General features: G+C 37.5%; 1 protein-coding gene across 3 annotated transcripts in view; it reads right to left on the reverse strand.

Moving 5' to 3' along the window:
- The window catches only part of LOC128656401 (mucin-3A-like), a 116,533-nt gene that overhangs the window by 39,942 nt on the left and 60,651 nt on the right, over window positions 1-15,940 (reverse strand). For all 3 annotated transcript variants that reach the window (XM_053710283.1, XM_053710282.1, XM_053710281.1), the window contains exon 3: window positions 9,806-14,464. In XM_053710283.1, coding sequence (XP_053566258.1) covers window positions 9,806-14,464 — 4,659 coding nt within the window. The remainder of the gene's footprint in view (window positions 1-9,805; window positions 14,465-15,940) is intronic.

Below are 15,940 nucleotides of genomic sequence, written 5' to 3' on the forward strand. Positions count from 1 at the left end.
TCCCGAGAGATCCAATTTTTCCTCCCATCCCCATTACCAACAAAAATAACAAATTTTAAAAAAATATACCAAACATCACAATCAAAGAAAAATGTGAATATAAATGTGATGATTCTAAAAAGAACCCAAAACAAAAGTTCGTATAAGGATATGTGTTTTTCCTTGTGCAGACTTCTGTATCTCTTATGCCTTTTCTGTCCTTGAAGATTTCTCAAAGGAAAGGAGAAAGAAATAGCAACATAGTGTAATTCTGTGATGGTTATCAACAATGTATCAGGTTTGTGGCCAAATGCCTACTCACATGTACTTGAGCTTACGACCAAGCTCAGGGGAATGCGCACACCCACTTTATACTGGTGGGTAAACAGTACTCTCACGATGAATATAGTATAAAAAAATTATTTAAAATGTAATAAAAACGTCACAAATGCGATACACAACAACTTATACAGAGGTTAATGGAGCCTTATATCTTGATAATGCTCACAAAAGTCAGCTCCTACTGCAGGATGTCAGCGGATTCAGGCAGCAGAAACTTAACCGCTGCACTGATCCACCTCAACCCAAATGGGAGTGGCTCCTCCTACAAGTGTGTCCGCAAGTGTATAGACGCCCAGGAGAGTAGAAAAATCCAACAATCGTTTCGCTTTGCAGCTTTTTCAAGGATATAAAGTGCGCATGTCCATAGGTCCTTATATACCAGTCTCTTGTATTTAGAACGGATATCCGGATTTTTCTGTTGCCATTTTGGAAAAGGGCATAAGTATCTTCCGTTTGGTCAGATGAGATTAATTACTATTTGCATTCATTTAAGGAAAACACAAATGTGTACTTCTTAATTTGCTTTACATTTTGCCAGACAAAATACACTATATTTAATAGGAAACCACAAAACAAATCTTAGTAAATTGTGCCACCTCCTAAAGAAATCCCAAATATGATACACCAGGTATAATGTACCTTTCTTACATACTGTTTAACTGATTGTACCCTTCATTCTTTATGTCAGTGTTATGCTATTCAAATTAATTGCCATCATTTATATATCTTACTCTTTATGTTTGTTCTAAACCTAATCCCGTATAATTTTATTTAGTTCTATATTTTTGCCCCAAGTTACAGAAACCTTTTACGCTACTATATACAACTTTTGAAAAATAGTATAGATTATGGCGTACTCTAATCATGGATATAATGTAACATTATCATTGTAATTAGATTTAAGATTACTACTGCAAAAAGTGGTGCAATTCAAAATCTTTGTTTAAACCGTTAGGTATAAACGTATCCATAGTATGAATCCATTTCATTTCTAGGCGTCCTAACTGGTTCTGTATATCACCCCCTCTCCAATCTTGTTCAATTTTTCTTATCCCTAGAAATTCTAGATCGCCAACTTTCCTTTTATGTACCCTGTCAAAATGTGCTGACAGTGTGTGGTTCTGATATCCCTTCTCAATATTATAGATATGTTCATTTAACCTAGTTCTAAGGAGCCTAGAGGTGCGACCTATATAAATAAGATTACACGAACAGCGCAATAGATAAATTACATTCTTGCTGTTACAAGTAATGAATTGATTTATCTCATATACTTTTTTGTAGTCCGCTGAATGGAACTTATTACATAATTTTGATGTTTTTTTCGTTCTCTGACATGCATTACAAAATGAACACTTTCTAAACCCTGTCTGTGGAGTGGGCAGCCAATTTTTGGCAGATGTTACATTCTGTTTGTTTTTCATGTTGTTTGTATGTGATAGCTGTAGTCTTAAATTTGGAACCTTCTTAAACATAATGTTTGGACCTTCCCCAAGGAGTTCAGTTAATCCTGAATCTCTAGTGAGGATGCCCCAATGTCTGTGAATGATATTTCTTAGTTCATAACTTTGTGTGCTGTGCTGAAAAATTAGTCTATTTGCCACATCCTTATTATTATCCTTATAATCTTGTGTATTTTTATTCTTATATTTTAATAATTCAATTCTATCCATACTTTTAACTTCCTCTATTTTTTCCTCCAAAAAACTATCTGAGTAATTCTTTTCTAGGAATCGTTTTTTCAAGACTTGAGATTGGATTTGGTAATCAGATATTTCCTTGCAGTTACGTCTTAACCTAACAAATTGTCCTTTGGGGACATTTTTTAACCAGTGGCGCTGATGGCAACTATTGAGATTAATGTAATTATTTACATCTATATAGATGTAAATAATTACATTAATCTCAATCTCCTTGGGGAAGGTCCAAACATTATGTTTAACCCCTTAATGACAACTGACGTACCAGGTACGTCATGCATTAACAAGCAGTTAATGACAATGGACGTACCTGGTACGTCAGTTGTCTAACAGAGTGCTGGAAGTGATCACAATCACTTCCAGCAGCTCTGAAGGTATTGCAGTGATGCCTCGAAATGGAGGTATCCTGCAATACCCCTTTACAAGCCTCCGATGCAGAGAGAGCCACTCTGTGGCCCTCTCTGCACCGGTAGTGATGGTGCCGATGGTGCCTTTGCCCAGTGGGAGGAGGGAGCGTGTGCGCGCGCGTGCACGATGCGCGCGCACACGTGCACGATGCGCGCGCGTGCACGTGCGCACATTACCACACTGACACCAATGAAGGAAGGGGGAAAAAAAAAAGTTAAAAAAAAAAAGTTACATTTTTTTTTTTATTTTTTTAACATATAAAAGGATCTGGGAGGGGGAGGGGGTGGGGGTATTGTGGGGGGGCTGCTACACTACAGAAATAAATTTGTATAAAAAATACAAATAAAAGTTATAAATATAATTTAAATAGTTTGGCCAGTGGGGCCAAACTGGGTACTGGCAGACAGCTGCCAGTACCCAAGATGGCGGTAATTAGGTAGGGGAGAGGGTTAGAGAGCTGGAGGGGGGGATCAGGGAGGTTGGTGCTAAGGCAGGGGTCCATCACAACTAAAATATTTTATAATTTTTATTTAAAAAAAAAAAAAAAACTCTTTTATTTAGTACTGACAGACTTTCTGCCAGTACTTAAGATGGCGGGAACAATTGTGGGGTGGGGGAGGGAAGAGAGCTGTTTGGGAGGGATCAGGGGGTGGGATGTGTCAGGTGGGAGGCTGATCTCTAAAATTAACCCTGCAAGCTCCCTACAAGCTACCTAATTTAACCCCTTCACTGCTGGGCATAATTCACGTGTGGTGCGCAGCAGCATTTAGCGGCCTTCTAATTACCAAAAAGCAACGCCAAAGCCATATAAGTCTGCTATTTCTGAACAAAGGGGATCCCAGAGAAGCTTTTACAACAATTTCTGCCATAATAGCACAAGCTGTTTGTAAATAATTTCAGTGAGAAACCTAAAATTGTGAAAAATGTAAAGTTTTTTTTTTTATTTGCTCGCATTTGGCGGTGAAATGGTGGCATAAAATATACCAAAATGGGCCTAGATCAATACTTGGAGTTGTCTACTACACTACACTAAAGCTAAAATTAACCCTACAAGCTCCCTACAAGCTCCCTAATTAACCCCTTCACTCCTGGGCATAAAACATGTGTGGTGCGCAGCGGCATTTAGCGGCCTTCTAATTACCAAAAAGCAACCACAAAGCCATATAAGTCTGTTATTTCTGAACAAAGGGGATCCCAGAGAAGCATTTACAACCATTTGTGCCATAATTGCAGAAGCTGTTTGTAAATAATTTCAGTGGGAAACCTAAAGTTTGTGACAAAATTTGTGAAAAAGTGAACTTTTTTTTTTTTTTTATCGCATTTGGCGGTGAAATGGTGGCATGAAATATACCAAAATGGGCCTAGATCAATACTTTGGGAAGTCTTCTAAAACAAAATATATACATGTCAAGGGATATTCAGGTATTCCTGACAGATATCAGGGTTCCAAAGTAACTAGCGCTCATTTTGAAAAAAAGTGGTTTGGAAATAGCAAAGTGCTACTTGTATTTATTGCCCCATAAATTGCAAAAAAGCAAAGAACATGTAAACATTGGGTATTTCTAAACTCAGGACAAAATTTAGAAACTATTTAGCATGGGTGTTTTTTGGTGGTTGTAGATGTGTAACAGATTTTGGGGGTCAAAGTTAGAAAAAGTGTGTTTTTTTCCATTTTTTCCTCATATTTTATCATTTTTTTTAGTAAATTATAAGATATGATGAAAATAATGGTATCTTTAGAAAGTCCATTTAATGACGAGAAAAACGGTATATAATATGTGTGGGTACAGTAAACGAGTAAGAGGAAAATTACAGCTAAACGCAAACACTGCAGAAATGTAAAAATAGCCATTGTCATTAAGGGTAAGAAAATTGAAAAATGGTCCGGTCATTAAGGGGTTAAGAAAATTCCAAATTTAAGACTACAGCTATCACATACAAACAACATGAAAAACAAACAGAATGTAACATCTGCCAAAAATTGGCTGCCCACTCCACAGATAGGGTTTAGAAAGTGTTCATTTTGTAATGCATGTCAGAGAACCAAAAAAACATCAAAATTATGTAATAAGTTCCATTCAGCGGACTACAAAAAAGTATATGAGATAAATCAATTCATTACTTGTAACAGCAAGAATGTAATTTATCTATTGCGCTGTTCGTGTAATCTTATTTATATAGGTCGCACCTCTAGGCTCCTTAGAACTAGGTTAAATGAACATATCTATAATATTGAGAAGGGATATCAGAACCACACACTGTCAGCACATTTTGACAGGGTACATAAAAGGAAAGTTGGCGATCTAGAATTTCTAGGGATAAGAAAAATTGAACAAGATTGGAGAGGGGGTGATATACAGAACCAGTTAGGACGCCTAGAAATGAAATGGATTCATACTATGGATACGTTTATACCTAACGGTTTAAACAAAAATTTTGAATTGCACCACTTTTTGCAGTAGTAATCTTAAATCTAATTACAATGATAATGTTACATTATATCCATGATTAGAGTACGCCATAATCTATACTATTTTTCAAAAGTTGTATATAGTAGCGTAAAAGGTTTCTGTAACTTGGGGCAAAAATATAGAACTAAATAAAATTATACGGGATTAGGTTTAGAACAAACATAAAGAGTAAGATATATAAATGATGGCAATTAATTTGAACAGCATAACACTGACATAAAGAATGAAGGGTACAATCAGTTAAACAGTATGTAAGAAAGGTACATTATACCTGGTGTATCATATTTGGGATTTCTTTAGGAGGTGGCACAATTTACTAAGATTTGTTTTGTGGTTTCCTATTAAATATAGTGTATTTTGTCTGGTAAAATGTAAAGCAAATTAAGAAGTACACATTTGTGTTTTCCTTAAATGACTGCAAATAGAAATTAATCTCATCTGACCAAACGGAAGATACTTATGCCCTTTTCCAAAATGGCAACAGAAAAATCCGGATATCCGTTCTAAATACAAGAGACTGGTATATAAGGACCTATGGACATGCGCACTTTATATCCTTGAAAAAGCTGCAAAGCGAAACGATCGTTGGATTTTTCTACTCTCCTGGGCATCTATACACTTGCGGACACACTTGTAGGAGGAGCCACTCCCATTTGGGTTGAGGTGGATCAGTGCAGCGGTTAAGTTTCTGCTGCCTGAATCCGCTGACATCCTGCAGTAGGAGCTGACTTTTGTGAGCAATATCAAGATATAAGGCTCCATTAACCTCTGTATAAGTTGTTGTGTATCGCATTTGTGACGTTTTTATTACATTTTAAATACATTTTTTATACTATATTCATCGTGAGAGTACTGTTTACCCACCAGTATAAAGTGGGTGTGCGCATTCCCCTGAGCTTGGTCGTAAGCTCAAGTACATGTGAGTAGGCATTTGGCCACAAACCTGATACATTGTTGATAACCATCACAGAATTACACTATGTTGCTATTTCTTTCTCCTTTCCTTTGAGAAATCTTCAAGGACAGAAAAGGCATAAGAGATACAGAAGTCTGCACAAGGAAAAACACATATCCTTATACGAACTTTTGTTTTGGGTTCTTTTTAGAATCATCACATTTATATTCAAAAATAACAAATTTAAAAATTTTCAGGCCCATATCTTCATTTTTCCCCCCCGTCAAGATCAAGGCCTTGGTCTTTCTGAAACCAAAGAGGCAGAGGACATTTAAGTCACTCATCAGGTAATTTGCACCCTTTTACCTTTCACCCCTCTTTCCACTCAAAAAATAGTGATCAGACTGGCAATATTCCAATCAAATTGGGCCATATTTTCCTCAGACCTCTGGGTACTTCAGACAATTTCTGGTACATTAATACATTTTCTCTCTCATCCAAACACATTCCTTATCCTATAGCTTTTTTAACTCAAGACTCCCTTCTAGTAGACTCATCAGTGGCGTCACTAGGGTTGGTGTCACCCGGCGCGGTAAAGTAATTAATGTAGTAGTGAAAGACAGCACCTTTTTTCTGTCTGGGGCACAGGAAAGGGTTAGCCAAACCCCAATATCAAATCCAAAAAAGTAATTTTCCAGCCTCCAGTAAAATTTAAAAGACCTTTATTGTTTCCTTGCAGGGTCCATCATACAAACAACGTTTCAAACCATAACTTGGTTCTTAATCTTGTCTCACCCGGTGCGGTAAGTCATGGTGTCACCCCCCCCCCCCAGAAAGCAGACACACACAAAAACACAGGCAAACACACATACAAACACTCAAACACACTTAAAAACATACTCAGATGCACACACAAACACTCGGAAACACACTCAGACACACACACAAAAACACACACACAAAAACACTGAGACACACAAAAACTCACACAAAGACACACACATACAAAATATGTAAACTGCACTGCATTAATTATGAAGCTCATGCCTAGAGCTGCTCCCTGGCTCAGCAGAACATCAAATGAAAGATAAACAGAGCACTCTAAAATAAATCCCTGAAGAAAAGGTTTAGGCGCGCAAACTATGAAAATTCTGCTCTCTGACTCTGTTCCAAGTCTGTCAGTGCACAGCCCTGGGCCGCATGTCACTGAGCAGTGAGCACAGATAGGCAGGCAGGTTTAGGCTAGCAGCGCAACTTTGCAAGCCCTACGGCACACCCACAACATTCATAGTGAAATTGGGCAGGGGAGGAGCAAAGTACAAACAAGCAAAAGCAGCCGGGAAAACTATTTGTTGAAATTGCAGCACTGGCTCAAGGGGCAAAAAAATTGTGTGTCTACAACTTCCCCAGTCCCACTAATGTTCACAAATGCCAGCCTCTAATAAAATAATCTATGCATCTCAACATTGTATTTCTTTGAATTTCAATAAAATTTAAAAAAAAAAAAAAACATTTTTTTTTTTTTTGGTGTCACCCCCTGGAGGGTGTCACCCAGGTGCAGCCCGCACCCCCCGCACCCCCCTAATGACGCCACTGAGACTCATCCTAATCCACTAGAGCCATTGGCCCCTATTTATCAAGGTCTGGTGGACCTGATCCGACAGTGCGGATCAGGTCCGTCAGACCTCGCTGAATACGGCGAGCAATACGCTCGCCGTATTCAGCATTGCACCAGCAGCTCACAAGAGCTACTGGTGCAACGCCGCCCCCTGCAGACTCGCGGCCAATAGGCCGCCAGCAGGGGGTGTCAATCAACCCGATCGTACTCAATGGGGTTGATTTCCGGCAATGTGTGTCGGCCTGCTCAGAGCAGGCGGACAGGTTATGGAGCAGCGGTCTTTGTGACCACTGCTTCATAACTGCTGTTTCTGGTGAGTCTGAAGACTCGCCAGAAACAGGGGCCATCAAGCTACTTATGGAGCTTGATAACTAGAGGCCATTGTAACTTTCTCTGCTTATTTTACCATTTGTCACATGCCTTCATTTTGGTCTGTCCTCAGCCCCATGGATTTTCACAAAGATCCTCAAATCTGTAACTTCTTGGCTCATGCCCAAAGGAATTCATCTACTCATTTATTTAGACAACATTCTCACGATTTAAGAAAATAATCTCTCTTAATTTCTCATCTTCAAATTAAAAATATCCTCCTAGAAAATGTGGGTTTCCTTATCAACAAAGAGAAATTGGCTCTTTCTGCTACTAAGAATGAACCTTTCTGGGTTTTCTAATAAACACCACAACCTCTACATTAAATTGACAGTATACAGCAATTTCATATAACTGCATGTAATAGACACTACTATAAAGAAGAATATGCACAGATACTGATCTTAAAATCCGGTATAAAACATTTTAAAAACTTATGGCTAGATTATGACTTGTGTGTTAGGGTAAAAAAGCAGCATTAAGAGGTCCTAATGCTGCTTTTTTTTACGCCCGCTGGTATTACGAGTTTTGCAAGTTTAGGGGCACCGCACACTTCTTTGGCCTTAACGCAAAACGTCTTAAACTTCGTAAAGTCTTTTTTCTATGGGACTTCCATAGCGCCGGTATTACGAGTCTGTCCTGGGAGGCCAAAAAGTGAGTGGTACACCCTACCCTATCAAGATCCCTAACGCATTTAAAAGTCAGTAGTTAAGAGTTTTATGGTACAACGCCGTAACATAAAACTCATAACTAAAGTGCTAAAAAGTACACTAACACCCATAAACCACCTATTAACCCCATAAACTGAGGCCCTCCCGCATCGCAAACACTATAATAAAAATTTTAACCCCTAATCTGCCATTACCGCCGCCACCTACATTATATTTATGAACCCCTAATCTGCTGCCCCAACATCGCCGACACCTATATTATATTTATTACCCCTAATCTGCTGACCCCATTGTCGCCGCAACCTACTTACACTTTTTAACCCCTAATCTGCCGCCCCCAACATCGCCGCCACTATAATAAACATATTAACCCCTAAAACGCCGCACTCCCGCCTCGCAAACATTAGTTAAATATTATTAACCCCTAATTTGCTGTCCCTAACATCGCCGCCACCTACCTACATTTATTAACCCCTAATCTGCCGCCCCCAACGTCGCCGCCACTATATTAAAGTCATTAACCCCTAAACCTAAGTCTAACCCTAAACCTAACACCCACTAACTTAAATATAATTTAAATAAATCTAAATAAATATTCCTATCATTAACTAAATTATTCCTATTTAAAACTAAATACTTACCTATAAAATAAACCCTAAGCTAGCTACAAAATAACTAATAGTTACATTGTAGCTAGCTTAGGGTTTATTTTTATTTTACAGGAAAGTTTGTATTTATTTTAACTAGGTAGAATAGTTATTAAATAGTTATTAACTATTTAATAACTACCTAGTTAAAATAAAGACAAATTTACCTGTAAAATAAAACCTAACCTAAGTTACACTAACACCTAACACTACAATATCATTAAATAAATTAACTAAATTAAATACAATTACCTAAATTAAATTAAATTAGCTAAAGTACAAAAAAAACCACTAAATTACAGAAAATAATAAACAAATTACAGATATTTAAACTAATTACACCTAATCTAATAGCCCTATTAAAATAAAAAAGCCCCCCCCCCCCAAATAAAAAAAAAACCTAGCCTAAACTAAACTACCAATAGCCCTTAAAAGGGCCTTTTGCGGGGCATTGCCCCAAAGTAATCAGCTCTTTTACCTGAAAAAAAAAAATACAAACAACCCTCCCAACAGTAAAACCCACCACCCACACAACCAACCCCCCAAATAAAATACTATCTAAAAAAAACTAAGCTCCCCATTGCCCTGAAAAGGTCATTTGGATGGGCATTGTTTCTTTTTTCTCATTTTAATTTTTTTTTTTCTTCTCAATTGTATTATTCACTATAAAGCTGATTATTCACATACATAAATACATGTTTATACCTGCAGCGACTGATGTAGGTAAGGCACTGGATGGTCCTGAGATCAGTTTAAAAACTGGTAATGCAGCAGTAGTAGATATGGAAGCCCATTCATTCGAAGGAGACAGTCTGTTTAGAGATGTCAATGTATAAGATAGATTTGAAAAACTGAAAGGAGATACGGTTGTTTTGGAAGTAGCAGATGTTCCTATAGCATTCTGTGTGCTTGCTATGGCAGTGCTGATATCATTCTTTATTTTAGAATCTAGGGGGTATATTGTAGTGGAGCTGAGAGTCACTGGGCTAGTACCAATTGCTATGTTCTTGCTGTCAATAGATGGAATTATATCAGTTGTAGATAAATATGGACCAGGATTTAGAGCATAGTTGTAGCTTAATTTGGATGTGCTGTTTATATTATTAAGTACTGATGTAAGGCTTGTTGTTACTGTCTGCCCAGCACTGTCCTTGCTAGGAAGATATGGTGATGTGCTAATTGTCTGAGGCATAACTGTAAATAAACTTGATGTATTGAACATGTTGGATAAATTAGAAAAATCTGTTGAGATGAATCTGGAAGTATTAGGAGAGATTGTTGTGCTATTCTTGGTTGTATTAGAAGATGTTACTGTGATGGCGCTGCCAGGAATTGAATTATTATATTTTGTAATAGGGTTGAGTGTGTAAGATGATGGCACCTGAGTAATGCTATTCTTTGTAGGAAGAGAAGGTAACATGCTGGGTGTAGATTCTGACAGAACTGGAGTTAAATTAAATGTAATAAAATTATTGCTAGACAAATTAGAAATAATGTTTGCACTGACACTGGATGCATTATATTTTGTTGTCACAACACTATTCTCATTAGGGTATGCTCCAGTGGTGCTTAATGTATTGGGATAAGTTGCTGAACTATATTTATTAGGATATGTTGTCATTGTGTTAAATACATTTGGAGAAGTTTTTATGGGTGTAGATACATTAGGAGATATGTTTGTGAAGGTGCTGGATGTTTCAGGAGCAGTTATGTTGGTACTTAAAATGTTAAAAGAAAATGGTGTTACGGTATTGGGTGCTATAGGAGGTTTGGATGAACTGGTGCTAAGTGAAGTTAGAGATGTGGTGGTGCTGGAAGATTTAGCAGGTGTTGTGACGGTGCTGGATGCACTAGGGGAGAAAGATGCAAAGCTGTTAGATATATTAGGCAATGTTGTGATGGAAATAGATTCATTAGCTTTTGTTGTCATGCTGTTGAGTTTAGTAGTCAAAATATTATTAAAATATTTTGCTGTAATGATGTTGGATGTATTAGGAAAGAGTGTTGTAGTAACATTGGTTTTACTTAGAGATGTTATAGTGGTAAGGAGTATATTAGAAGAAATAGTTGTGACAAAGCTGGATGCATCAAGTGGTTTTGTTGGGATGCTGCTATATATAATAGGAGAGATTGTTGTAGTGACACTGTTAATATTAGGAGCTGTTGTAATGGGGCTTAATGTACTAGGAGGGATGGCTGTGATTGTGCTAGAAGTATTAGGAGATGGTGACATGATGTTAGATGTATTAGGAGATGGTGACATGATGTTAGATGTATTAGGAGATGGTGACATGATGTTAGATGTATTAGGAGATGGTGACATGATGTTAGATGTATTAGGAGATGGCGACATGATACTAGATGTATTAGGAGATGGTGACATGATGTTAGATGTATTAGGAGATGGTGACATGATGTTAGATGTATTAGGAGATGGTGACATGATGTTAGATGTATTAGGAGATGGTGACATGGTGCTAGATGTATTAGGAGATGGCGACATGATACTAGATGTATTAGGAGATGGTGACATGATGTTAGATGTATTAGGAGATGGTGACATGATGTTAGATGTATTAGGAGATGGTGACATGATGTTAGATGTATTAGGAGATGGTGACATGATGTTAGATGTATTAGGAGATGGTGACATGATGTTAGATGTATTAGGAGTTATGAATATAGTAGTGTTGGGTGTATTGAGTAGCGTTGTGCTGATGCTAAACACATTAATGGGTGTAAGTGTTATGCTGCTAGGGGAATTAGAGTTTGTTGTGATAGTACTTAATGTATTACTAGATTTTATTGTGATGGTGCTGTATATATCAGGAGATGTTCTAACTGTGCTAGATGTATTAGGTGTTATGAATGTGGTAATGTTGGGTGTATTGAGAAGCGTTGTGCTGATACTAGACACTTTAATGGGTACTAGTGTGATATTGCTAGGGGAATTAGATGTTGCTGTGATAGTACTTAATGTATTACTAGATTTTGTTGTGATGGTGCTGTATATATCAGGAGATGTTCTAACTGTGCTAGATGTATTAGGTGTTATGAATGTGGTAATGTTGGGTGTATTGAGAAGCGTTGTGCTGATACTAGACACTTTAATGGGTACTAGTGTGATATTGCTAGGGGAATTAGATGTTGCAGTGATAGTACTTAATGTATTACTAGATTTTGTTGTGATAGTGCTGTATATATCAGATGTTCTAACTGTGCTGTATATATTAGGAGATGGTGACATGATGTTCAATGTATTAGGAGATGGTGACATGATGTTCGATGTATTAGGAGATGGTGACATGATGTTCGATGTATTAGGAGATGGTGACACAATGTTAGATGTATTAGGAGATGGTGGCATGATGTTCGATGTATTAGGAGATGGTGACATGATGTTCGATGTATTAGGAGATGGTGACATGATGTTCGATGTATTAGGAGATGGTGACACAATGTTAGATGTATTAGGAGATGGTGGCATGATGTTCGATGTATTAGGAGATGGTGACATGATGTTAGATGTATTAGGAGATGGTGACATGATGTTAGATGTATTAGGAGATGGTGGCATGATGATAGATGTATTAGGAGTTATGAATGTAGTAGGGTTGGGTGTATTGAGTAGTGTTGTGCTGATGCTAAACACATTAATGGGTGTAAGTGTTATGCTGCTAGGGGAATTAGAATTTGCTGTGATAGTACTTAATGTATTACTAGATTTTGTTGTGATGATGCTGTATATATCAGGAGATGTTCTAACTGTGCTAGATGTATTAGGTGTTATGAATGTGGTAATGTTGGGTGTATTGAGAAGCGTTGTGCTGATACTAGACACTTTAATGGGTAACAGTGTGATATTGCTAGGGGAATTATATGTTGCAGTGATAGTACTTAATGTATTACTAGATTTTGTTGTGATAGTACTGTAAATATCAGATGTTCTAACTGTGCTGTATATATTAGGAGATGGTGACATGATGTTTGATGTATTAGGAGATGGTGACATGATGTTAGATGTATTAGGAGATGGTGACATGATGCTAGATGTATTAGGAGATGGTGACATGACGTTCAATGTATTAGGAGATGGCGACATGATGCTAGATGTATTAGGAGATGGTGACATGATGTTAGATATATTAGGAGATGGTGACATGATGTTAGATGTATTAGGTGTTATGAATGTGGTAATGTTGGGTGTATTGAGTAGCGTTGTGCTGATGCTAGGGGAATTATATGTTGCAGTGATAGTACTTAATGTATTACTAGATTTTGTTGTGATAGTGCTGTAAATATCAGATGTTCTAACTGTGCTGTATATATTAGGAGATGGTGACATGATGTTCGATGTATTAGGAGATGGCGACATGATGCTAGATGTATTTGGAGATGGTGACATGATGTTAGATGTATTAGGAGATGGTGACATGGTGCTAGATGTATTAGGAGATGGCGACATGATACTAGATGTATTAGGAGATGGTGACATGATGTTAGATGTATTAGGAGATGGTGACATGGTGCTCGATGTATTAGGAGATGACGACATGATGCTAGATGTATTAGGAGATGGTGACATGATGTTAGATGTATTAGGAGATGGTGACATGATGTTAGATGTATTAGGTGTTATGAATGTGGTAATGTTGGGTGTATTGAGTAGCGTTGTGCTGATGCTAGACACATTCATGGGTACTAGTGTGATACTGCTAGATGAATTAGATGTTGCTGTGATAGTACTAAATGTATTACTAGATTTTGTTGAGATGGTACTGTATATATCAGGGGATGTTCTAATTGTTTTGGGAGTGTTGGAGAATATTGTTGTGAAGGTTGTGGAAGTGTCAGAAAATATTGTTCTAACAGTGCTAGAAGCATAAGGAGATGGTGCAATAGTATTGGATACATTTGCTGGGTTAAGTGATATGATTGTAAATGGTGCTGAGTTGCTGCTAGGACTATTTTTATTGGATATGGGTGTAAGTGTGCTACTGCTTAGTGCACTAGATGACTGAATTATTGAGGTAGTGCTTGTTGTATTCACACTTACAATAGTACTGGATGTTGTAAAATATTTTGTGGATAGAATTGAGTTAAGAGGAGATAATGTGGTGGAAATGTTAAAGGGTATGGCAGTCAATGTTGAAGTTATATTTGGGCTCATGGTGACAATACTTTGTGCTGAGGTTATTGTGGAATAATTTGTAGTAATTGAACTTGGTATTGAGCTAAATTTGCCAACTACAGCGTTGACTGTACTAGACATAGAAAGACTAGTATTTCCAAGAGTTGCTGTGGATGTAACAGTAGGTGCCTTGAGAGGTGTTGTAGAAGGTGGTGTTGTGGTTGTGAAAACACCTGGAAAAAAAAACACATATATTAATAATATTTGCATTTGTATAATAGTAGAAACATATATATATATATATATATATATATATATATATACACACACACACATATATAAATATATATATATAAATATATATATATATATATATATATATATATATATACATATACACATATATATATATATATATATATATACATATACACATATATATATATATATATACACATACATACACACACACACACACTGTATACAGTATATTAAATAGTTTTTTACATAATAATCCACAATTTAAACACAAACAGCGAGATTACAAGTTTTGCGGTATGGTGCGATGCGGCTACTGCTGAAAAAAACAGAATTTATGCTTACCTGATAAATTACTTTCTCCAACGGTGTGTCCGGTCCACGGCGTCATCCATAACTTGTGGGAATATTCTCTTCCCCAACAGGAAATGGCAAAGAGCACAGCAAAAGCTGTCCATATAGCCCCTCCCAGGCTCCGCCCCCCCAGTCATTCGACCGACGGTTAGGAGAAAAAAAGGAGAAACTATAGGGTGCCGTGGTGACTGTAGTGTATAGAGAAAGAAATTTTTCAAACCTGATTAAAAAACCAGGGCGGGCCGTGGACCGGACACACCGTTGGAGAAAGTAATTTATCAGGTAAGCATAAATTCTGTTTTCTCCAACATTGGTGTGTCCGATCCACGGCGTCATCCATAACTTGTGGGAACCAATACCAAAGCTTTAGGACACGGATGAAGGGAGGGAGCAAATCAGGTTACCTAAACAGAAGGCACCACGGCTTGCAAAACCTTTCTCCCAAAAATAGCCTCCGAAGAAGCATAAGTATCAAATTTGTAGAATTTGGCAAAAGTGTGCAGAGAAGACCAAGTCGCTGCCTTACATATCTGATCAACAGAAGCCTCGTTCTTGAAGGCCCATGTGGAAGCCACAGCCCTAGTAGAGTGAGCTGTGATTCGTTCAGGAGGCTGCCGTCCGGCAGTCTCATAAGCCAATCGGATGATGCTTTTCAGCCAGAAAGAAAGAGAGGTAGCAGTAGCCTTTTGTCCTCTCCTCTTACCAGAATAAACAACAAACAAAGAAGAAGTTTGTCTGAAATCCTTTGTTGCTTCTAAATAGAACTTTAAAGCACGGACTACATCTAAATTGTGTAACAAACGTTCCTTCTTTGAAACTGGATTCGGACACAAAGAAGGAACAACTATTTCCTGGTTAATATTCTTGTTGAAACAACTTTTGGAAGAAAACCAGGCTTGGTACGCAAAACAACCTTATCTGAATGGAACACCAGATAGGGTGGATCACACTGCAAAGCAGATCATTCAGAAACTCTTCTAGCAGAAGAAATAGCAACCAAAAACAGAACTTTCCAAGATAGTAACTTGATATCTATGGAATGTAAGGGTTCACACGGAACCCCTTGAAGAACTGAAAGAACTAAATTTAGACTCCAG

The sequence above is a fragment of the Bombina bombina genome, chromosome 4 (genome assembly GCF_027579735.1).
Source record: "Bombina bombina isolate aBomBom1 chromosome 4, aBomBom1.pri, whole genome shotgun sequence".
NCBI classification, from domain to species: Eukaryota; Metazoa; Chordata; class Amphibia; order Anura; family Bombinatoridae; genus Bombina; species Bombina bombina.